Source organism: Haliotis cracherodii, unplaced genomic scaffold (assembly GCF_022045235.1).
Source record: "Haliotis cracherodii isolate W230 unplaced genomic scaffold, xgHalCrac1.p SCAF_9, whole genome shotgun sequence".
Classification (NCBI taxonomy): domain Eukaryota; kingdom Metazoa; phylum Mollusca; class Gastropoda; order Lepetellida; family Haliotidae; genus Haliotis; species Haliotis cracherodii.
This window is the reverse complement of record NW_027266343.1, coordinates 31843694-31870078: the sequence shown is the minus strand read 5'-3', so window position 1 is coordinate 31870078 and position 26385 is coordinate 31843694. Positions and strand designations below refer to the sequence as shown.

Below are 26385 nucleotides of genomic sequence, written 5' to 3'. Positions count from 1 at the left end.
GTATTGCCATGGCCCTTGAATAAAGGATAATGCTTCTCGTTAAAGCATTTTACGCGTACATTGACAAACGTTTTTTTGAAGCTGTACATATATATTTCAGGATAAACAAGTAGTCGTAAATTCCCTTTGATCATTCTGCTAATAGCAATAACTTATCCGTAGAAGTTAATCGGTGCAACAGGTGACCTTCGCGTCTACATATCAGTTGACCGACCTTGATTAGTTGACCGACCTTGACCTTGCTGCAACAGGTGCTTGTTCCTTGATGAACATTTTCCCTGCAGTGGCACCATGAGCGTGACCAAAATCTAGAACCTCTGGCAGTTTGGGGATGAGCTCTGGGATATCAAAGAGGGGCAGCAAGTCTTCTCTTCCCAGGGGGTTTCAGATCAGACACAGACTCCTGTTGTTTCATTGCCCTCTCTCAGATCGGGGTTCATGTAGCTCGGCAGGTGTCAGAATTAATAGGGAATCGTACAGAAAACTGTCGTGATCCTTCTAATGATATTCCGTTCGGTGTTTTAAGGGGTTGGTCCTCCTCATATCGAAAAGGTATATAAATAGATTCATCACCAGAGAATCAGGATCATTGAGTATGTGAGTGATCACCGTTTTACAAACGATAATGTTCCATCTATTAGCAATATTCCAGCGATATTTAAGTCCGTGATAAAACATGCCTTCACACCTGTGTGTATAGCGAACAGCCTTGAAGACCCAGCAGCATTTGGTTGGATCTCTGGGTGTGCAAATGTCGGAAAGAGACTTTTTGCGTATGCCACGTGTGAGTTAAAACAGTTTTTCTCTGCTTTTAGCGCTATTCCAGTCGTATCATGAGGGAGAGCTTTCGGCGTGACGAGCCAAAACCCCACCGACCCACGACCTCAGCTACACCGATGCTGTGGGGTTGTTAGTACAGGATAGACTTTCTGGCATGATGGTTCTATTTTCCATTGTCATATCTGAGAGGCCGAGGTTGCCAAGTGGTTCAAGTGTTCGTTCGATTAAGCTGAGGACCCTGGTTCCATGTCAGTATGCTTGCACTATTTGAAGACTACATTTAACGTGTTTTGTCAGTATGATATGTTGTTGCTGAAAAGGATGTGTAACCATACTCACCCAATAAGTCAATGCATGCATGCAACATGCATCACAACGAAGTTCACATAATGTTAATCTCGTTCTTTCCTTAGTCACTTATATTTACCAATTATAATGGGAGGACGTGGTTTGATAAACACGTAAACGCGGAGTCTCTTTGTGATAGAATTGTATTGTGCACTTTTGCACACATTTATTAGCCTGATAGTCCCCCTGTGAAGCATGTCAAGACTCATGCTGAAAAGAAAGCATTCCACAGTGTTCGTAAACGAGCCAAGGAGGTGGGACATAATCTCATTGTCAATGTTGATATTGGTGATGGTTCTGTACTTCTGGACGGTACGGAAATGAGTGTCAACCATGCCAAGTGCCATATCAAATCGTCCAAGACTTATATGCGGTTTGTTGAGAAGATCAGCAACCCTGTACTTCCCTTGGATGAAGTTGGCTGGAGTGAAACGTGAAACAGAAGGCTTTCTGTTTGCTGCTCAGGACCAGTCACTTCCCACTCGAAACCGTCAACGTGTGATTTTGCATCAAAATGTAAATATGAAATGTGGATTATGCAACGAATTTTTATAATTAATGAGCGGTCCAACACTTTGTCAGTGGATGCCCAGCTTTGCACGAACACAGAATCTTAAGCGACATGATGGCGTGGCTCGATCATTTTATTACCGTCTTCGCCATGCTTGTGCTAGGGCGCCATGGAAAATGAGAAATACAAAATTCAGACGTATCCAGGCCAACAAACCTGATCTTGTCCTATTTGATTAACCCAATGAAATCATTTATATCATTGAATTTTCTGTCCCTTTTGACACTAATGTGATTGACAGGCTTAAGATTCAGGAAAAACATGGCAAATATGCAGAACTCGCTTTCGAAATGTCACGCTTGCATCCCAATACCAAGTTGTCCGACTCCCTATTTGTAATTGGTTTCCTAGGTTTGGTACCTCCCAATCCACTGACTGACATTGGGAGAGTACCCGGGTTTGCTACCAGGAATACAGCCTTCTGACAATCTGGGAAATGCAAAAGGCTGCAGTGTTGGGGAGTTTTCACTATCTCACAAAAGAAAAGCGCTGATGGTGAGCCTAACAAGCCTGACTGTGCCAGGATCACCCAAACCCTCTTTGCCGCATTTGTTCTATTCTAATCTGTATAAAATAATAACAACAACGATGATGAGAGGACTCATGATGCACATGATTAATCGTGAACTTTTCACAATGACAAATGTTACACATATCTTGACAATATAATGTTCAATATGTATATGCATCAAACGGAAGCCAGCTTATTCATATGACCACGTTATGCCTCCTCATGTAGAAGCGTGCATTCATTAATTGCGCCAAGACACGAATTAAAGAAGAAACGAAAATATACACTTGAAAAATCTGATTTGACCAATTTAAACGTTACTAGGCTAAAAACAGTCGCCGAAACAGTGGAAAACTCAGATCCCAAACACAACTGTGATATCGCATAAAATACATCACAATCGAAGAACCATTTCTTTTAGCCACCATCAAACATGGGTGTATACTTTGTTTTGCCCTGCAGTTTACAAAGCATAGATGGAATGGCAATTGGTACCAGATAAAGATGATATAGATCAGTTTAAGTTTGTGTGTGAATTCTAGTGACGATTCTGACACTGCTCAATGTACGCCTCACAGGTGATGCGGCACTTCCCTGACAATTTGTTGCCTCTAATTTTTCTATATAAACTTCTGATGTTTACGAAGCAATGTTCAGTGTAAACTGTACCCCAGGCTATCTGTACTATATAGACCCTGGCTTCATGTGTTCAGTGACGTGTAACAGCGTACAATGCATGGCTGCATTGCGTGGTCGAAATATACACAATTAGCTCTCGTTTAGAAAAAAAAAGGCCAGTATTTATTATGCATAGTGTCGATCTCAAGTTATAACTTTTGATCAGGGCATGGTAGAAAGTATTGATCCACAGATTCGCTTTGAACATTAGGCCCCATTAAGAATCCATAAATACGATTTATATCGCCACTACCGTCAGCCCGGTTCAGCTTGAACGCTTGTATATTTTAACACACACACACAGATATCTCTCAGATATATGCATATACATGTATATATATATATATATACTAGTATATATATATATATGTGTGTGTGTGTGTGTGTGTGTGTGTGTGTGTGTGTGTGTGTGTGTGTGTGTGTGTGTGTGTATGTGTGTGTTTCTCTCTCTTACTCTCTCTCTTACTCTCTTTTGTCCCCTCTCTTAACTGCTCAACAAAGATGTTGTCAACTGGATTTATTTATCTCAATAATTATATATACCATCCCCATTGACGACATTCGCGACATCTGCGAACACTAACCGGCTGTTGTACAAGGCGATGTTTTCTGCCCACAGATGCTCAACTGTTGGAATCAATACGGACTGTTCAATGTTCACCATCAGTATTTCCCCGTCTGATATGGTTATGATGTATGATTCTTTATGTTAATAATGGCCGTGTGTTATATGTACAATGTTCAGCATTAGTGACAGGACTGTGTGACCTAGCCCCTGTGATATGACTGTGTGACCTAGCCCCTGTGATATGACAGTGTGACCTAGTCCCTGTGACATGACTGCGTGACCTAGCCCCTATGACAGGACTGCGTGACCTAGCCCCTTTGATATGACAGTGTGACCTAGTCTCTGTGATATGACTGTGTCACCTAGCCTCTGTGACATGACTGTGTCACCTAGCCCCTGTGACATGACTGTGTCAGCTAGTCCCTGTGATAAGACTGTATGACCTAGCACCCTGTGACATGACTATGTGACCTAGCACCCTGTGACATGACTGTGTGACCTAGCCCCTGTGACATGACTGCGTGACCTAGCCCCTGTGACATGACTGTGTGACCTAGCCCCTGTGACATGACTGTGTGACCTAGCCCCTGTGACATGACTGTGTCACCTAGCACCCTGTGACATGACTGTGTGACCTAGTCCCTGTGACATGACTGTGTCACCTGGCACCCTGTGACATGACTGCGTGACCTAGCCCCTATGATATGACTGCGTGACCTAGCACCCTGTGATATGACGGTGTGACCTAGCACCCTGTGACATGACTGTGTCACCTAGCCTCTGTGATATGACTGTGATCAAGCCCCTTTGGTGTCACTGTGTAATCTAATTCCTGTGATATGACTTTATGACCTAGCCCGTGTGACATGGCTGTGTGACCTAGCGCCCTGTGGTATGACTATGTGACCTAGCCCCCGTGATATTTCGGTGTGACCTAGCCCCCCTGTGACATGACTGTGTAACCTTATCCAATGTGACATGACTGTGTGATCTAGCCCCTGTGACTTGACTGTGATCTAGCCCCTTTCGTGTCACTGTGTAACTTAATTCCTGAGATATGACTTTGTGACCTAGCCCATGCGACATGACTATGTGACCTAGCTCCCTGTGGTATGACTATGTGACCTAGCCCCCATGATATTTCGGTGTGACCTAGCCAATTTGACATTACTGTGTGACTAAGCCCTCTGTGATATGACTGTATGACCTTGCCCCCTGTGACATGACTGTGTAACCTAATCCAGTGTGACATGAGTGTGTAAACTAGCTCCTGTGACATGACAGTGTGACATAGCTCCCTTTGAAATGACTGTAACAAATAGCCCCTGTGACATGACTGTGTGACCTTGCCCCCTGTGAAATGACTGTAACAAATATCCCCTGTGACATGACTGTGTGACCTAGCCCCCTGTGAAATGACTGTAACAAATAGCCTCTGTGACATGACAGTGTGACCTAGCCCCCTATGAAATGACTGTAACAAATATCCCCTGTGGCATGCCTACGTGACATAGCCCCTGTGAAATGACTGTAACAAATAGCCCCTGTGACATTACAGTGTGACTAAGCCCTCTGTGATATGACTGTGTGACCTTGCTCCCTGCGACATGACTGTGTAACCTAATCCAATTTGACATGAGTGTGTAAACTAGCTCCGGTGACATTACTGTGTGACCTAGCCCCCTGTGAAATGACTGTAACAAATAGCCCCTGTGACATGACTGTGTGACCTAGCCCCCTGTAAAATGACTGTAACAAATAGCCCCTGTGACATGACTGTGTGACCTAGCCCCCTGTGAAATGACTGTAACAAATAGCCCCTGTGACATGACTGTGTGACATAGCCCCCTGTGAAATGACTGTAACAAATAGCCCCTGTGACATGACTGTGTGACCTTGCCCCCTGTGAAATGACTGTAACAAATATCCCCTGTGACATGACTGTGTGACCTAGCCCCCGCTACATGGTTGTGTACCCGTGACGCACTGTGTACACTGTAATACTTTCAGCTGACTGCCAGGAAGTACTACGCTGTTAACTCCGTCTACGAGGATAGATTAAGCTGCTTATAAAACAAAGGGAAGAGACATGCACGGAAATACGTTTGTTCAGGCATAGCTTGTCCTTTCTGACCCCGAGTTCAGGGAGTGTGGCGTAATCCATGCATTGTATGTATAATTTGAAAAATGTGCCTCCGTGCATGTTCACAACACAAATTGAAAATTGCATACTCTATGAAATGAATTGAGTGTTCTGCAATTTGCACCTAACAAGTTAATATATTTTTAAGGAGACCTAATCTTAGCGTGTCCGTTCGCTTAAATGAACTCGCTGAGTTGATATTGTACTTAAATTACGGCTGATTGTACTTTCTTATAATATTAATTTGGGAGCTTTCAAGTGTGATCAAACTGATCATTTTGGGCAAGAATGAAAAGGCTTTCAAGGCATCTTAATGTGCTGTTAATGTCGCCCTTATGTATACCAGGATAATATCATCGTGGGTCCGAAGCCTTGATTTATTCGTCATCACTATGACTGTACCTGTTGTTTGATCAAAGTTGTCAACGTCTAAGACATGCTCACTTCAAGCTATCCCTTAACATTACCCTATCACGTCGTGACATAAATAACATATTGTTCGTTTGAAAGTAACGTTAACACTAATCACTCACTCACTCAATTTATTATTTGCTGCTGATTAAATGTATTGCTGTAGCCTGAAGAAAGAAGTACCGGCATTATACTTCATTACCTGTGTAACTTGTTTAGATGTATGTATGGATAGAGAAAAAACACGTCCATGTCTTTCTGAGAAACACCATTCATTCCAAGTTTGTTTTTTTTTCTCAGCCCAGACGCGAAAACCTGCAATCATCCGTGCTTTTCCATCGTACCATCTTGGTTTGTTACAAGGATCCACAGCTGCAAACCGCGTATCTGCAACTCCTGGCATTATCCAATCTATTTGGTCTATAGTTGATGCTACTTATAGGTCAATAGTGTTGAGTTACCTCCCCTTTGATTGATGTGGGGGGGCACGGGTGGCCCAGTCGTCTAAGGCGCCGCGATTCGCTGCGCAGAGTTGCGTCCCTTAGGCACGCCAGAAACCTATGATTGTGGGTTCGAATCCCGGTTCGCCCCGATTATGTTTCTAGGTTTGTCAGCACCATACCCGTGCTCGTGGGTTTCACCGAAGTGGTAAACGTCTTAGACCTGCATCACTTCGGGCTTTCCTCCCACGTTAAGCTGACACGCCGTGATATAACTGGAATACTGTTAAAAGCGGCGTTAAACCCAACTCACTCACTCACTCAATTTGATTGATGTTGTTTAATTGGGAAACATTTGATGCACTTTATATGTATTTGATTAATCACATTTTGTTCTTTATCAATAGAGCCCGACTCAGACTGGGCTATTGGGGTCAGGACGAGATTGATACTGAGGCTGTTGCAAGGTGAAGTGGTTCCACTTTGGAAGCCGCTTACACCAGTCACAAAGCTCTTTGTAATGCCCACAGAAGGGCAAGAATGAAGGGAATATCGATAGCGCTGTTTACCCGTAATCGACCGAAGTCAACCGTTCATGAATTCAACACCGCCGTTCCGTCTCTTACTTAAACAAAAGGCCAATAAAACCACCATATAATAACAATGCGATGTGTGAGGATTTGATTAACTTTCCTCACGTGATTGCCTCAGACTTGGTTTTGTCACGCTTGAAGCGCGAGATCTCGCCGTCTTTCTACCTCCTCCGATTGAAGAGTCTCAGAAACGTTTGGCCGGTGGTCTGGCTCGGAGTCGGGCGATTGGTCATAGAGGTAGAAGTGACCAATCACGGGTAATTACGCACGGCGATGCACATATATCTCTTCCAAATATTTTGAATAATAATGAAAAACTATTTCCTTTGGCAGTCAATGAGCAGCTAACCGAAAATCGAATTGCATTACATTCATCAGTAACACAGCACACAAAGCGCCCTCTTAATGCATGAGGTAAGACAACGCCAGGACCCTCCTGTCGATTGCCAGTGTTCCTTTGATGAAGGATGTCGTGACGTCCTGCCTATGGAGGCATAGTATCATGGTCCCGTAACATAAAGGTCATACCACGCTTCTTATTAACGCTTGTGGCGATTCGCTTCATCAGTCAAATTTAATAGAGGCTAAATGAAATTTTAACAAAATCAAGATGGCCATGAATTTTTCATCATTCATCACGATTCCCAAGCACATCAAAGGGGAAGTTGACGTGGTATGGAAGCATCATGTTCTTGATCAGGCTCAACTGTCCGATCAGCTATATGATGATGATGCAATTGAAAGATGCTACAGGATCTAATTCGTTGCTTGTGGGGCAATAATTTAGGTCACAGCTGGCGAGCGGGATGCCAGTTCGATATTTCAATCTGTGCATAGTCTTCTTTTTCAAATTGGTACACCTTGAAAACAGTGAAACGGTGGTCACGTGATGTATATATGCATGGATACTTACCCTGAAAGGAGGGATAGAGTATCAGATAACATTTTGTACATAACAGATACATAACAACAACGACGATGATGATGTTGTTGTTCGTATTATTATTATTATTATAAAAAAGGGCTTGGGTGATCCTGAGGGGGTTTGGTCAGGCTGGTTAGGCTTACGCAGCCCAGACAGCGAATGTGACTTCTTGCAGGACGCGTTGCCTAGTCAAACCCATCCATAACTTTGGGAGAATGTGAAGACTCCCCAACACTGCAGCCTTCCGCATTACCAGAGTATCAGAAGGGCTGTATTCCTGGCAACAAACCCAAGTACCCTTCCATTGTAAGTCAACAAATTGGAAGGTACCTAACCTAAGGCACCGAGAACAATGGGGAGTCGGAGGACTTGATACCTGGGATTCAAGCGTGACATTTCGAAAGCGAGGACCGCATATTGGTCATGTTTTTCCTGAAACTTGTCAATCATATTAGTGTGAAAAGGGACAGAAAATTCAATGAAAACAATGATTTCATTGGATTTATTGAAAAGGACAAGATCAGGTTTGTTGGCCTGGATAGGTCATAGGCTGTATACGGGCCTATTCCAAAGAATTTTGTATTTATCTTTTTCCATGACGCCCTCTACATATTCCGGGTCGTACCATGGATGGACCTAGGTGTCAAAACCTCAAGCATGGCGAAGACCGTAATAAAATGATCGAGCCACCCCATCATATCGTTTAAGATACTCTTTGTGTCAAAGCTGGGCATCCACTGACAATCTGTTGGACAGTCTCATTCAATTCATTGCATCATGTAAATTTCATATTTACAGTTTTAAGCAAAATCACACATTGACGGTTTCGAGTGGGAAGTAACTGGTCCTGAGCAGCAAACAGAAAGCCTTCTGTTCACATTTTAGGCCAGCCGACTTCATCCAAGAGAAGGACTCTGCAGGATTGCTGATCTTCACAACACACTGCACATAAACTCGATGCAGTCGTTTTTCAGACAGCCTCTCCTTGAAACACTGTCTGTTCCGCTTGGTTGGCACTCAGTTCCCTACCGTCCAGTGGTACAGAACAAAATCAGCATTGCCACTGATATTATGTCCCACATCCTTGGCTCGTTTAAGAAATCTGTGGAATGCCTTGTTTTCATCACAAGACATTTTAACATGCTTCACAAGAGGATTATCAAACAAATAAATGTGTACAACAGTACACAATATAATTCTATCATGAAGAGACTCCAAGTTGATCAAACTATGTCCTCCCATTATAATTGGTAAATATAAGCGATTTAGGGAAGAGTGAGTTTGAGTTTGACCAAAAGAATCCGAAAGGACGGGTACAGCATAAATATTTGTGGATTTAACTTTATTGCGATCGTTGGGCACTGAACTCTTCTTATTATAATTATTAATATCATTACAGCAACAACAACGACCATGATAGTATAGTAACGAGTTCAGCGGTAGATGACATACATTCGATTTGCAAAGGTAAAAAGAAAAAATGAAATAATTCGCAGCAAATGAAAAAAAAAAAGCGTTCATATCAATACCGAAATATACATAAAAATCAATTCCAATATTATTTTCCGATACTAATAACAGCTGTTTCGTGAGGACCTCCCAATCAGGCCTCCTGATAGTTTACCTACACAGCTATGTTGAAGGAGGGTTCTCCAAGTCTGTAATTCAAAGCCAGGACTGTTTCATACTGTCAGACAGATGGCTAATAGAAGTCCCGTATCTCACAGGGGGAATAGCGCAAGTCACAATACCATGACAAGAACATGCTGATTTCTGGCGGCTAATGTTAAAGGTTTATATACTGTTTTCTGAAGTAATCGTTAAAGCAATATATAAACGAGCTCTTTTTCTAGACCAAAACGTAAGAAAGCATATATAAAGCAAAATTCAGAAAAGTGCATAGTAGGGCCACGTTGAATTTTCTTTTGTCTAAGTATCTCCTACGTAGGACTTATTATCTTCTACGTAAGACTTAGTATCTCCTACGTAGGACTTACTATCTCCTACGTAGGACTTACTATCTCCTACGTAGGGCTTAGTATGGCCAAGAATCACTGTCTCCTACGTAGTCCTACGTAGGAGATAGTAAGTCTTACGTAGGAGATACTAAGTCCTACGTAGGAGATGATAAGTCCTACGTAGGAGATACTAAGTCCTACGTAGGAGATACTAAGTCCTACGTAGGAGATACTTAGACAAAAACAATTTCACCGTGGCCCTACTACGCTTCCGTAAAATATGCTATTAATTGTTAGTTTTTAATCTTTTTGTGCAACATTTGATTCATGAATATCAGAACTGGATAAAACAACGCTTTTAGGTCTTGCGATCGTTTCAAACAGCTCTGCTCCAATAAGGCCTCGCCTCAAGCCCTGTAAGGCGCTTACATAGGGATTCACCCTATTCACTTGACGAATGAAATCTGAGATTTCCCCATGCACACGGAAGTAAATATTTCCATGGCATTTTTTTCGTTCCATAGCTTTTTACGGTTCTTGCACATTATCGATCAACCAGACTCTGACATATGTTTCAACACCATATTTCAGGCCTTAGTTCATCTACAGGTTGTTCTTATGGGAGAGCAAAGCCATGAACACTGGCGTGTATAACTTGCCATTTGTTATAGTATGTCACTGAGGAATTAGTGTATGCAAGCAAAATATCATTTAAGAAAACAACAAACCTCAGCGCGTTATGTCAAATGTCTTCTATGTAATATTTCCCAAAAGCGAGTCTTTCATTTACGCATGACATAATGTATCCAATCAATACTTCAGTTTTCATCAGCTAGTTCATGTACACTGGCGTCAATTTAGAGTGTGAGTTAAAATTTAAAATTTAACGTCGGATCGGCATTATCAATTTACATTTGTCGAGTGCACGCTTGTGTTCATTTATGGTTTGTATTTATATTTAATAAAATTATTGATATATAATGTTCCTATTCTGATATATCTATATATATATATATCACATACCACATGGTATATATATATATATATATATATATATATATATATATATATATATTTCTTGCGTAAAACAATATATATGCAACACACACACACACACACACACACACACACACACACACACACACACACACACACGTACATGCACGTCGCTATAGAAGTGCAATAATCTTGGACACGACGTTAAACCCCATTTCACCTCACCTTTATATGAAGTAGCGAAAAAGGAAAACGAGATGTGGTGTGAGTGTCAATGGTGCAAACATGAATTCCTATCTTGATCCCCTAATGTCTTTGAACAGTCTCCCTCTGACACCGGTGTATTCAGCCTGTGCTGGTGAACAATTGCATATCTCTCAATTGTCAGGAGAGGCCAACAACGTTATATTAGAAATTATTCTCCCCAATATTCCCGGTGTAGCCACCCTGTGTTATGTGACATTGTTCTCTCCAGACTCCCCAATACCCGATGTAGCCACCCTGTGTTATGTGAGATTGTTCTCTCCAGACTCCCCAATGCCCGGTGTAGCCGTCCTGTGTTATGTGACATTGTTCTCCTCAGACTCCTCAATACCCGGTGAAGCCATCCTGTGTTATGTGACATTGTAATCCTCAGTCTCCCCAATACCCGGTGAAGCCACCCTGTGTTATGTGACATTGTTCTCTTCAGTCTCCCAAATACCAGGTGAAGCCACCCTGTGTTATGTGACATTGTAGTCCTCAGTCTCCCCAATACCCGGTGAAGCCATCCTGTGTTATGTGACATTGTTCTCTTCAGTCTCCCCAATACCCGGTGAAGCCACCCTGTGTTATGTGACATTGTTCTCCTCAGTCTCCCCAATACCCGGTGTAGTCACCCTGTGTTATGTGACATTGTTCTCTTCAGTCTCCCCAATACCCGGTGAAGCCACCCTCTTTTATGTGACATTGTTCTCCCCAGACTCCCCCAACACCCGGTGTAGTCACCCTGTGTTATGTGATATTGTTCTCCTCACTCCCCATCTTGTGACATTGTTCTCAGTCTCCCCAATTGCTTGCTTAGCCACTCTATGTTATGATGAAATGTTGACACTCATTCTGGCTCTGACATACATTGCACAGGAATGAAGTTATGATCGGATTTATGTTGTGCTGGGGACCTACTGCTGGATCAAAGGTCCTAATCTGGTATTGAAACACACGACCAGTACATCCTTCACACAACTTGCGCCTTCATTCTTGCGAACGAGTGATTGAGTTAGGTTTAACGCCGCTTTTTCAGTATTCCAGTTCTATCGCGGCGTGTCAGCTTAATGTGGGAGGAAGGCCCTAAGTGGTGCAGGTCTGAGAGATTTACCCCTTGTGTAAATCCCAGGAACGGGTATGGTGCTGACAAACCTAGAATCATAACCGGGGCGAACCGGGATTCGAACCCACGACCAAAGGTTTCTGTCGTGCCCAAGGGGCGCAACTCTGCACACCGAATTGCAGCGCCTCAAAAGACTTGGCCACTTGTGCGTCTTAGGCCTCTAGCTATAGCAACACTTATTTACAATGAGGCTACTACCATCTTCCGTCCTATAAATGTAAACAAAGGTCACGTATAGATTAGTATATCTTATTGTCAGTATAAACAACTGTGAAGCCATCATTCAAAGCCACATGTTTCAATTGTGAGGTCACTAAAGACATAAAATATCCATCGTTGGATTTTATCACTGCCTTTACAACGTTCGAAACGGACTGTTTATACCGATAACAACTCCTTGTTGTTGTATGATAACAGTGCTGTACACTTCAAGGTGAGACACAGTGCGGAGATCGAACTTAGTGCTCTTAACTCATGACTTCTAGCCTGTACCAGATGAGGACTGATGAGGACGACATCTTTGTGGTGGCTAGCCCAAGAGAAATCTGTGTGGAATGAAGCTTTTAGGTCAGAACCGTATCGCAATTTATTTCAATTTACTTATTATTTCTATAATTCGGATCGTACCTCTCGCGATGAGCTGAAACACCCTCCGATCGAGAAGCAGACACCGGTCTTGATGTACCCACTGGACCTGTTTAAGCTCTCTTCCTCCGATCGATGCTCTGCCGTCATAAAGCTTGCTTGTCGATTTGCTATTGTTAACAAATAATACTAATATTGCCGTGTTCGACATGAAACAGCCTTTCATAAGACACACACATAAGCCTGTGTCAATACTGAACGGTGAGTGGTCTCGGTGGAAGGCTGGAAGCCGGGCAAACTGTTAGACTATCGGAACTTATTAAACAACATCAGGGGAAGCTACTCGAATATAATTTCGGAATTTCTTCAATTTCTGAATCGATTGAAGCCTCCCCCAGTTGTATGGAATTACTAGTGAGGTGATTAATAGGGAAGGAAAGGGCCAATCAAAATCAAATCAGTTACGCCGAGCGTTTTGATTGTGATGGGAATATCGCCTGCAAGGTAGAATGAGCTGTGAACAGTCACACAGTAATTTACGCTAACCGTGAACAGAGAGCTATTCTGGGTACAGGGTCTACATCGACCATGCTCCAGTGTGGAATTGGTGCATTGTGCTACTGGTATTTGTTTCTTGGCTGATTGAGAGGGCCCCGTCCGCTGCGCTGAATCCATCCATCGATCTGCTCCTGTGATAAACCGCGCTCGGCCGTCAGAAGCCGTCACTGCGAGTCGTCATTACTTCTCTAATGACACCCGCACAACGCTCGCGCTTTCTGCACGTGAGGATCTCGCACCACGAGGTAGTTCCTGACAACGGGATTTAAAACATGATAATCTGTGTGAGGGGGAACCGATCTTGACTGTAATCAAGGTTTGTGTTCGAGGCAGCAGTTGGGGGAGAAGATCCATAAATACCGTTAGACAATCTCAACATACATTCCGATGGATGTTTAAGGAGTTTGCCAGGATTATTGGTGCCATGATGAGGGTCGAACCAAAGTAAGTACAATGAGATCTACTCATACATATTTACAATGAGATCTACTCATACATATTGTTGACACGATTTCTGATGGAAGTGTCGGTGACAGTTTGGTCTATGTGACTTCACATGCTTGATAGCATGGCATAATTAGCAATGAGAAACTAATCTGAAAAGGATTGATTAAATGGTCCTGCTTGAAATATTTTACATCAATGACTCTAAAGTACAAATAAACATGGTCTCTATTTTTGAAATTAGATTATTTTCCAAGAGTTGACAGCTAGTCAAAATAAGTTGTATTTTATTATTCAACTAACCATGAGTCAAATCCAACAAACAGTTTGAATCTTAGAGAATGGGTTTGATTGATGATTGATGACGAATATGGACGCAAGCGTATATGTTTAGAATTGTTTAATATATATAGCTTTATGTACATATTTATAGCTATATCTCATCTCTCGCTGTCTCTATATATATATCGTTTAATATATATAGCTGTATAGATTTATACATGCATATGTATATATCTATAGCTATATCTCATCTCTCTGTCTGTCTCTCTGTCTGTCTCTCTCTGTCTCTCTCTCTCTCTCTCTCTCTCTCTCTCTATATATATATATATATATCGTTTAATATATACAGCTCTATAGTATTATGTACATGCATATGTATGTGTGTGTATATATATATATATATATATATATATATATATATATATATATATGAACGTGCATAATATGCATTGTTTTCAATATACCTACATTGTTTTACATCTACGATATTAAACATGGTCTATTGATAATGTTGAATTTCTCCAGTCATTGTTAAATATATACGAACATGGACTCTTCTAACATGCATATTGAGTATGCTTGTCCCAAAGATGATAGTCAGCGATATGGCTTGGTGATCGGAGAACAATAGCGCAATAATGCATTAACAGACTACATGTATACGCAGTTGCAACTGGAGAATTGTTTGTGCTGCTGGCATAACAGAAACTGATAAAGAAATGGCCAGGGAAAGTTTGGGCTGGTTAACACGAAGCGTGACGTGAGACGCAGAACGTTGATAGTCTTGACGGGCTTCGTGAGCTTCATAATGGTCTAAGGGAAAAGTGACAGGTCTTCAAACACAGAGGGAAGTCTAAGAAACAGAAATACTTACCATCACTCCTTGTGATCGGAAATCAACAGTGTAGCTGATGTGAGCGGTTAACAATGTTGACTTCTAATTTAATGATGGGATGTTTCCTAATTTACACAGACACGGGTATTTCTGGTACCAGTCTTGTCCTGAACCTCTCAACGGACTTCGTACCACTGTGACTGATGGTGTTGGGATAGACTTAAAGTTGGGGCGCACTGACAATACTGTCACATAAAAACAAACTTGTGTCTCATCCTTTTGGTAGGTGGGTCGAATGTTGATAATTGTTTTATTGCGATTTCCCCCGAACCACTCCACAATGAAGTAGCATTGTACTGAAAAACAATGACACTCCTCTAAGAATCACTAACCCCGCTGCTGGTCGGCGGAATGGGCTGCTTAAAAACCAACTTCAGAATGGAAAATAAGCAGAGCAGGGGCCGCAAGTAACATTAAAAAAATGTGTGTGTGTATACAATCACGAAATGTCTGATTAATACCTAATTGTAATAGGTGACACTGGCAGCCAAGACGTCTAAGGCGCCACAGTTATGTACAGAGTTGCATCCCTTTGGCGTTCCAGAAACCTGTGCTCATGGGTTCGAATCCTAGATTCGCCCTGGGGGCGGTCGGGGAGCCTAGTGGTTAAAGCGTTCACTCGTCACACCGAAGACCCGGGTTCGATTCCCGACATGGGTACAATGTGTGCAGCCCATTTCTGGTGTCTGCCGCCGTGATATTGCTGGAATATTGCTAAAAGCGATGTAAAACAATACTCACTCACTCACTCACTAGATTCGCCCTGATTATGTTTGTCAGCAACATACCCGTGTTCTTTTGTGACAGCAAAGTTGTAAACGTCTGAGACCCGTAACACTTTCCTCCCACCTCAAGCTGGCATCCCGTGATAACGGGAATACTGCCCAAAGCGGCTTTAAACCAACTCACTCACTGTTGAAAAACTAATGAAGGATAAGTTTAAAACACATCTGTCATTGAAAGATGAGGATGTGGCCTAACTGCTGTACAATAGTGACTCTACACAAGTTTGAGGTCATTATAACAAAGCATTTGATATGACTCGAGTGGGAGTCCGACGTGCTTCTTACAAGACTCTTGATCTCTTGTGTTGATCTGGACATTGTAATTAGTGCCTTGTTTGCAACCGATACAGTGCCACCATGTAATTACGTTAATCTGTTGATACTAGTTTGATCTTAACACTTGTGACATCAGTGGTGGGAAGTGATTTAATGACCTGGCTGAAACTTGTTTGGACTGTCAATTGGTGCCTCCTTAAGATATGCCATGATTTAATGTAGTAATATATCGCCCTAGACTGGCGTAACATTCTGTACATCCCAAAGGTTAAATGACCAGAATCTCTACAATCTACACAATACACACACACACATTGCGTGTTGTTTGAAAAGTCATCGGGAATCAGCGCTGAAAAGCGACCACGGTTAACATTGATACACACTTTTATGGCGTGTACGTCACTGCCTGTGCCGTCTCTACAACACAAAATAAAGTTTTTATTGAGTAATTGAATTTGTCTTCACATTAAGGAGACTGTTATTACATAAAAAGCTAACAAACAGATGGTGCATATATTGGAGGTGTTTATGGGTCGAGAGTGCGATAGCGCACGGGTAGGGTAGGGCATACAGGTAGGGTAGAGACTTAGGTGTCAATGAGTGAAAGACGTACAGGTAGGGTAGGTGGATACGTGTCAATGAGTGAGAGACGTACAGGTAGGGTAGAGGCTTAGGTGTCAGTGAGTGAGAGACGTACAGGTAGGGTAGGTGTTTAGGTGTCAGAGAGTGAGAGACGTACAGGTAGGGTAGAGGCTTAGGTATCAATGAATGAGAGACGTACAGGTAGGGTAGGTGTTTACGTGTCAATGAGTGAGAGACGTACAGGTAGGGCAGGTGTTTAGGTGTCAATGAGTGAGAGACGTACAGGTAGGGTAGAGGCTTAGGTGTCAGTGAGTGAGAGACGTACAGGTAGGGTAGGTGTTTAGGTGTCAGAGAGTGAGAGACGTACAGGTAGGGTAGAGGCTTAGGTATCAATGAATGAGAGACGTACAGGTAGGGTAGGTGTTTACGTGTCAATGAGTGTGTGAGGAACAGGTAGGGTAGGTGTTTAGGTGTCAGAGAGTGAGAGACGTACAGGTAGGGTAGGTGTTTAGGTGTCAGAGAGTGAGAGACGTACAGGTAGGGTAGGTGTTAAGGTGTCAATGAGTGAGAGACGTACAGGTAGGGTAGGTGTTTTGGTGTCAATGAGTGAGAGACGTACAGGTAGGGTAGGTGTTTACGTGTCAATGAGTGAGAGACGTACAGATAGGGTAGGTGTTTAGGTGTCAATGAGTGAGAGACGTACAGGTAGGGTAGGTGTTTTGGTGTCAATGAGTGAGAGACGTACAGGTAGGGTAGGTGTTTAGGTGTCAATGAGTGAGAGACGTACAGGTAGGGTAGGTGATTACGTGTCAATGAGTGAGAGACGTACAGGTAGGGTAGGTGTTTTGGTGTCAATGAGTGAGAGACGTACAGGTAGGGTAGGTGATTACGTGTCAATGAGTGAGAGACGTACAGATAGGGTAGGTGTTTATGTGTCAATGAGTGAGAGACGTACAGGTAGGGTAGGTGTTTTGGTGTCAATGAGTGAGAGACGTTCAGATAGGGTAGGTGTTTAGGTGTCAATGAGTGAGAGACGTACAGATAGGGTAGGTGATTACGTGTCAGTGAGTGAGAGACGTACAGGTAGGGTAGGCGTTTAGGTGTCAGAGAGTGAGAGACGTACAGGTAGGGTAGGTGTTTAGGTGTCAATGAGTGAGAGACGTACAGGTAGGGTAGGTGTTTACGTGTCAATGAGTGAGAGACGTACAGGTAGGGTAGGTGATTACGTGTCAATGAGTGAGAGACGTACAGGTAGGGTAGGTGATTACGTGTTAATGAGTGAGAGACGTACAGGTAGGGTAGGTGTTTAGGTGTCAATGAGTGAGAGACATACATGTAGGGTAGGCGTTAACGTGTCAATGAGTGAGAGACGTACAGGTAGGGTAGGTGATTACGTGTCAATGAATGAGAGACGTACATGTAGGGTAGGTGTTTACGTGTCAATGAGCGAGAGACATACAGGTAGGGTAGGTGTTTAGGTGTCAATGAGTGAGAGACGTACAGATAGGGTAGGTGTTTAGGTGTCAGAGAGTGAGAGACATACAGGTAGGGCAGGTGTTTAGGTGTCATTTAGTGAGAGACGTACAGGTAGGGCAGGTGTTTAGGTGTCATTTAGTGAGAGACGTATATGTAGAGTAGGTGTTTAGGTGTCAATGAGTGAGAGACGTATAGGTAGGGTAGGTGTTTAGGTGTCAATGAGTGAGAGACGTACAGGTAGGGTAGAGGCTTAGGTGTGTCAATGAGTGAGAGACGTACAGGTAGGGTAGGTGTTTACGTGTCAATGAGTGAGAGACGTACAGGTAGGGTAGGTGTTTAGGTGTGTCAATGAGTGAGAGACGTACAGGTAGGGTAGGTGTTTACGTGTCAATGAGTGAGAGACGTACAGGTAGGGTAGGTGTTTACGTGTCAGAGAGTGAGAGAATATATAGTTTTGGTATTCAAATTTCCAATAAAAAATAACTAACATGACGTTAAAGAATATTCCCTGTCACTATTTTTAGTTATCGTCAGAATAAAGTCAATCTGTGAACCACGATTTCCATAAATATTAATCCAGTGGAAATTACCAAACCATCTGATGCAGTCCGCCCAGAGCTGTAACAGATACTCTATGTTGGCCGGAAACCACGTGTTATGTTACATCATTGATAAAGCCTTGCTTATTACGGGTCCAAGGTGCTTAGTAATTAAGCACTGGTCTACGTTATTCCTGTTCATTATTCATACATATATACGTCCCTTTTCATTAGATTCCTATCCCCAGCAGGGATCGCTGAATCAATTGTGCCTATAGAATTAGCATATCATATTGGGCATGTGATATTTTAATCAGGGTGGGTTATATATAGACGTTTACTGATCTGTAAATCAATGGAGTACCACAGGATATTTGCCACGATCAATGAAAGACGTTAGAAAATACTTCTTATTTGTTCAAGATCATGACAAAAGGAATAACGATCGAAGACTAATCGACGATTGCAGAGACGCGACAAATCGTGTTACGTTTCACCAGGATCTGGTAAACATTATGTAACCCTGATCCATCAAATCAGAGGTTGTAACGAGGCTAATAGAGGTGGGTTTAGGATCAGAGAAATTGCTCTGTTTTCTGAAGCAATGAAAAGAAAACAATTTTTCTCAGCTCATTATCATAATTCTGTCAATAAATAACTGACAGACTAGTTTGCGAAAAAAGGCTGAAATATATAGCTTTACGAAAAAGCTAATTTGTGGGTCATCCCAGTGGATATTCCGTTGAAGAACAGGTTCCTAGCACCTACTGCTGGTCGGAAATAAAAGCCACAAAACTCTTTCCACGATAAAAAGAAATCTCTTCTCAAAGCCTACTGTACGAATCGTCAGCATGTGTATATGGATGACTTGATATGGGTAGCCTTGTGGCCAAAACGACGAAGACCCTGGTTCGATTCCCGACATGGGTACAATGTGTGAAGCCAAATTTCAGGTGTCCCCCGCCGTGATATTGCTGAAATATTGCTAAAGGCGGCGCAAAACCAAACTCACTCACTATCAAAAAGTGATAATACCAGGTGTCCACGAAAAGGTGAACGTATCCTCGTCGACCGGTGACTCCAGGCAGGAATACACACAAAGGCAAGTCGATTCTTCACCTGAAAAATACCCAGGAACATATAGGACAAGTCAAAATAATATTGCACCAGACATATTTTTTGTCACCGATGCGTCAAATTTGGAAATGTCCTAACATGCCTTCCATAAAACTTTTTGAAAAGATGTAATAAGACCTTGAATGTTGTAAACCTGATAAAACTACTTTTGAGCAAGAGCTTTTGACATCTTCCCAAGACACGCTCGACTGCACCTCAAAAGTTCGTGATTAGTCAGAAACGACTCACAGCATCAGATCTGACACCGAGACGATCGTAACTCCCATGGTGGTATGTTAAATACGATTACTGTCGCTTTTTTCAGGAGCACTCCTGTTGATGATAATGTCCATACAGCGGCATTATAATACAATTCCTTGTAGGGAATCTGAGCTTCCTAGAGCTTGTCATGCCAACCGTAACCACTACATCCACGGTCGGTCGGCGACTATCACTGGTAACTGAAAAGTGAAAATGTGGGCGTTGCTGTTTAAGTATACTATTTATATCCAACTCAATACTTTCACTGAAAATATGCCTGAAGCAATGTAGTACACATTACCATGTTCATTATGTACAGAGATCTGTCCGCGTGGCAACGTGTTGTGTTTCAAGTGATGGTAATGGTGTGCCGTCATGTTTGTGAGCAGTGGGTTTATTGATTCACTAGAGCGGTGCATTAGCTGGGGAAATCAATGGCAACTGCTCCATAATTAAGATCACTTATTCTTCAAGTCCGCGGTAAACACAAGTCTTTGCACCTCTGTGTGTAAAGCGAACCGACTTTGAAGACCCCGCAACAGTTGGTTGCAACACCGGGTTTTCATTGTGAACTGTCAGATAGCAACACTTGGCATGCGTCGTTTCAGTAAGTGTGGTTTTACACTACGCTATTCCAGCCGTCATGACGGGGGACACCCGAAATGAGTGGGATTCGAACCCGGACTTTTGAGGTGTCGAGCGGACGCTTTAACCACTAGGCCACCCCTGTACTACGTATGCGTACTGTCCTTAAGGTAATGGACTTTGTTATAAAGGTCAAAGGATCAAAGGACAGATGGAGTGAAAGCCTGGATAAATGATTAATGTTAGCGTTTCAGACGCAGACAAGATCGTGAGTCGGATAACAACAGGCAATATTTAGCGTTTGGAAATCTGACGAAATGTTCACACGACAAGAGCGAAGTGTATATCGACCTTTCAGTTGCCACTGATTTAAAATCAGCTTCATGGTTTTCATTTTCATATATCCTTCCATAAATGGATTTATTTCATCGCTAACGCGACCGACCAACCTTACATGACGTACAAGACCCTACTGCGCGCAGCATAGAGACAAACATTGGTGATTTATTGAGGAAATTCCTAACATCTTCTTATGAAAACGGATGTGTATTGACCATCCATTCTGTTCCATGTTCCTAAAACGGAATAGGTTTTTGTTGATTGTATTTGCACTCCAGGTGTTATGGTGATCGTGACCGTTTAAAATCCTGCACTTACAGTATTGTAACTATTCTGTGTTGATTGTATTTGCAGTCAAGGCGTCATGGTGAACGACGCTGCTTTTAGTCCCGCACTTAAAGTAGTGTAATTATTTGAGTTTCCGATCTTCCTATGATTTTAATGTAAATATTTAAAAAGTTCTTATTGTGAAATGATAAACTGTAATTCAACTGCCGGGCAAAAGAAAGTATTCACCCATGTTTGATGGTGGCTAAAAGTGAAACAAAACAGAAATGGTTTATATTTATGCGATGTATTTGATACGGGAATCATGGTTGTGTTTATGGACCTTAAGTTTGCAGTGTTTCTGTTTTCAGCCTTGTAAGGGGGCGGTCGGGTAGCCTAATGGTTAAAGCGTTCGCTCGTCACGCCGAAGACCCGGGTTCGATTCCCGACATGGGTACAATGTGTGAAGCCCATTTCTGGTGTCCCCCGCCGTGATATTGCTGGAATATTGCTAAAAGCGGCGTAAAACCATACTCACCCACTCAGCCTTGTAACGTTTTTATAACGTATTCCATTATTTGGTCAAATCCAATTTTCAAGTAGATATCTTCTTTTGCCCGACAGTTTATGAACAATAAATATTCAGTAGAAAGGAGTTAAGTGCAGTACTGTCACCCACCATACTATATTATACTATTTTCTATACCACACCGATTTAACACTTATAAACTACAAACTACAAACACAACTAAAAACAATGACCAAATTGTTTGGCGCTGTCATGCATGAGTGAGTGAGTGAGTTGGGTTTAACGCTGCTTTTAACAATATTCCAGTTATATCGCGGCGTGTCAGCTTAATGTGGGAGGAAAGCCCGAAGTGATGCAGGTCTCTGACGTTTTACCACTTCGGTGAAACCCACGAGCACGGGTATGGTGCTGACAAACCTAGAAACATAATCGGGGCGAACCGGGATTCGAACCCACAATCATAGGTTTCTGGCGTGCCCAAGGGACGCAACTCTGCACAGCCTGTCATGCATGAAATGACGATTTTGATTTTTTGCAACCATCACAAAAACATAATATGTGACGGTTAATATATAACAATTCCATATTCAATTGTGGCCCCACATAATATCTACTGTCCGCTAAATTAGGTTGAAACGACAACAGATTTAATTTTTTTTAGATATTTTATATTTTTATATATTATATACCAATATTATGTAATTTTTTGGTTATGATTAATTATACACGCATATAAAACAAAAACATTTCCATAATCCTAACAAGTCGGAAATGTCCTCCACATGTCGACCAAAAGTCAACTCCAGATTCCGTGTATATTGAATAACACGGTATAACACGCTATGACAGCTAGTAACGAGCAAGGCGGCTGTTTTGGTCCACAAGACAAAATGTGTTTTCGTATTAGTATTATCTCCCATCCACTCGACGCAGCTATGACACAAAACCGTCACGTGATGTCTGAACAGAAATTGGAATAATACATTTAAGACAACGGCGCGTTTCGTCGACATCAGCCTGCTCATAGATGATCTGCTGGACTCACGTCTTTGCCTTAATACAATAACACTGCGGTAATGAAGTAAACATCGTATAACAAACGTGCGAAAACATACTGTGCGGTGTACACTAAGTGTGTGTCGTGTACTTCAATGCAAGGTTTTATCGATTACTTGATAGCGAGGACAAGATAGTTCATATCGACCGAGGTAGAAATCCATAGGTCGATAAACGAAGTGGTATCGATGAAATGTCTCGCGTCTTACCCTAGCCCTCTTATCTGTCGCGCGTCGTACCCTACCCTTCCCCACTTCCTGTATTGATCCCCTGGTGTCAGTCGTGGTGAGACGTAGAGGCATGCACGGGTCTCACAGGTCACGTGACGTGGAAGGTAGAAAACGGATTTAACGTTGACAACATCACCTCTCGAAACGTCATCAGTTATCATAACTATCTATGTTGTAAAAGGTGCCGCATTCATAACCTTACTATTGATGGTTAATTCCTACGTGGGACTCGAGGTATTTTTGTTTGTTTGTTTGTTTGCTGTTTTACGCCGCACTCATCAATATTCCAGCTATATGACGGCGGTCTGTAAATAATCGAGTCTGGACCAGACAATCCAGTGATTGACATCATGAGCATCGATCCACGCAATTGGGACCGATGACATGCATCAACCAAGTCAGCGAGCCTGACCACCCGATCCCGTTAGTCGCCTTTTACGACAAGCATAGTCGCCTTTTACGGCAAGCATGGGTTGCTGAAGACATATTCTACCCCGGATCTTCACGGGTCTTGTCACTGGGGTAGGCTTTCGTAGATGCTGATGGCCGTGTGACAAGAGGTTTCAATTTGAATGAAATCAGTAATCATGGACGCGTATGCTGTAATCGGCAACTTTTCACAAGTTAAAGGTTTATCGTATCATGTACGAACTATGGAGTGGTATAAAGTATAAAACGTCACCGCCAGTGAAAAATTTGTGTCGATTATCTGCCGACAAATTGGGATTGAAAGGCATAAAAGTAAGGAATGTGGTATGAATGGATCACTGAAATTCAGTGATGACACCAGGTGTTCGTGAAATGGGAAAGTATGGCCTGTTGAACCACTGTGACGAAATCTGTGTCCTTTTCTTTATGAGTGAGTTGTGTTATAACCCGACTTTGACAATATTAAAGCAACATCACAATGCGGGTAACCAGGAATGGGCTTCGCACTGTATCCATGTGAGTGAGTGAGTATGCTGGGTTTTACGCCGCTTTTAGCAATATTCAAGCAATATCACGGCGGGGGACACCAGAAATGGACTTCAGACATTGTACCCATGTGGAGAATCGAACCCGGTCCTTCGGCGTGACGAGCAAACGCTTTAACCACTAGGCTACCCCACCTCCCCTTGTGCAGCATGGTGCATTAAGAGCAGTTTTTCGTTTTCCAAAATTGAACAAAGATGGTCGGAGCTGCGTCCTTTATACGTGTCAGGATCTGCTGGTCGTGAATCGAATCCAAGATCCGACCCGAATATGATTCTCGTCAAACCATACCCGTTGACGTGTTTTTTTTTATCAAAACAGTAAACGTCAAAGACCCAGGTAACTTTTGGCTTTCCATTCTCATTAAGCTGACGTGCTTCCAAGCGGCGTTAAACGGCACTTAATCGTTATTCTACAGGATATTAGCTGATTCAGTGAAAAACATATCTCATCTCATGCAGGCAGATGTAAAGGCACTGATACCGGAGTAAATAATTTGATTACCACGCAATGAATGATGAAAAACCTTTGTTCTGATATTAGACAGTTTAACTAATTTACGGTGATTTATCACACGCGCTTAGTATATTGAAGTTTAATAACCTACGATTGGGATATCAGAGCGGACAGTTTTATTGCCAAGCTCTACATTATTCCCAATTTTGCAGTCCCTTGCCGCTTCGCGTGTTACTAATACAATTTGCTTGGCTCAAAACGTTATTATTGACGATTACTCATTCATAATTTTATCTTTGATGTATAGCTGTCCTCGGTGTCAAGTGCGCGTGAGCATATGATCAGCAGCAATTACAGGTTGATTGGCCGACGCGCAGCACACTATCGAAGCCATACGTCCAGAACCACGTCAAAATTGTGTTTTTTTCTTTTTATATTTTGTAACACTTAACTTACAAAACATCGCTTCCATCACAGCTTAGAAAATGTGTTTCTTCTCTGCACTATTTACAAAACCCTGTTCATGATCACTTGTACAATTATTTCATGCAGTCAGTCGCGACCTCGGTTGCCAACATCAAAATTGTGTTTTTTCATTAAATTTAATATTTTGCAAAATTTGACTTTTAAAACATCGCTTCCACCACTGCTTAGTAAATTTGTTTCTTCTCTGCACAATTTACAGAACCCCATTCATTATCACTTATACAGTTATTTCATGCAGCCAGTCGCGACCTTGGTTGCAAACAATGTAATGTTGTTACGAGGAGAAATCAACTCAACAAGCTTGTTTACATGAGGCTCGTGTGGAATTATGCGCCATTCAATCGGTCAGTGATGGCGTTTCTTGACGACCGGGAGTATTCAGACTTAACCAGCAGGTATTCATTAAGCTATGGTTAACGAACACTGTCGGAAGGAGATATTATCACTGTCGATATGTTGACAGGCATCCGTGCAACGGGTCTTCGTCTGAGAAGTCATTTCAAGTGATTCTTCTTGTCATTTGACAAATACTATCTGTGAAATAGTCCGAGATTACCCCGCTCGTTAGGAAGCCCAAATCCTTTCTAGTGGTGCAGCCTTCTCCCGCTCGTCATGACTTCCCAATCACTAGCCTGGAGAAAAGTGCTACCATCACACTGTCGTCTGCTGTCTTGCTGTCACAGAGTCGTCTGCTGTCTTGCCATCCGAGTGTCGTCTGCTGAGCAGGATTGATGCCGATTTCCGTTATTACCCCTCGTGACGCACATTTGTCGCGCGCTGATCCCGCGCATGGATTAAGTCAGGAACTGGAGAGACAACAAAGTCTGGCCGACTCAGTGAGCGTCCAACGAGCACGCCATGGGCAGTTGTTGGGATGTCGCTTTCCGCCACTGAACATGTAAACAGTGAACAGTAAACTGGATATACGATAGTTGGTAAAAGTTGGCGGATTTCTGGACACTGTTGTGCGGGATTTGGTATCTATGATGACACCAATAAGGTATGTGTTCGTGTAGATCTGCTTTGTGATGGTTGCATTCATCAATCTTTGTATGGTTTAACAAAGTTTTCATTTTATAAATCAAACTTGTGTATATGGTGGCGAATTAAAGGCTTCGGAAAGGCTTTTAGAGAAAATGTGAGAAAATGAAGCACACATGAAAACAATCTGACTTTCAAACTTTCTTCCATTTGACATAAATTCAACTGTTTCCTTATCCCCTTTTTATTTGCTTCTGTTTAATGGCTTCGTATAACTTGAAATAGTTGGCAGTCCCAAACTGTCTGTGTATTATTTTAAGAAATAATGCCGCTCGGTTGTGATTGGTTGCGATTTGCCATTCTGAATAAACCCAATATTTCTGGTAAGATAATT

General features: G+C 42.3%; 2 protein-coding genes across 3 annotated transcripts in view; one reads left to right on the top strand and one right to left on the bottom strand.

Moving 5' to 3' along the window:
• Positions 1-219: 219 nt before the first annotated feature.
• The window catches only part of LOC139451842 (uncharacterized), a 36289-nt gene continuing 10123 nt past the window's right edge, over positions 220-26385 (bottom strand). The window contains exon 3 of the mRNA XM_071233141.1: positions 220-338. Coding sequence (XP_071089242.1) covers positions 220-338 — 119 coding nt within the window. The remainder of the gene's footprint in view (positions 339-26385) is intronic.
• The window catches only part of LOC139452763 (5-hydroxytryptamine receptor 1F-like), a 194866-nt gene continuing 182027 nt past the window's right edge, over positions 13547-26385 (top strand). Inside the window, exon 1 of one of the 2 annotated variants that reach the window (XM_071234361.1) lies at positions 13547-13878. The gene's annotated coding sequence lies outside the window, so the exon portion shown is untranslated. Of the gene's footprint in view, positions 13879-25955; positions 26011-26385 lie in introns of those variants that run through there. The other variant, XM_071234363.1, reaches the window with a different exon arrangement.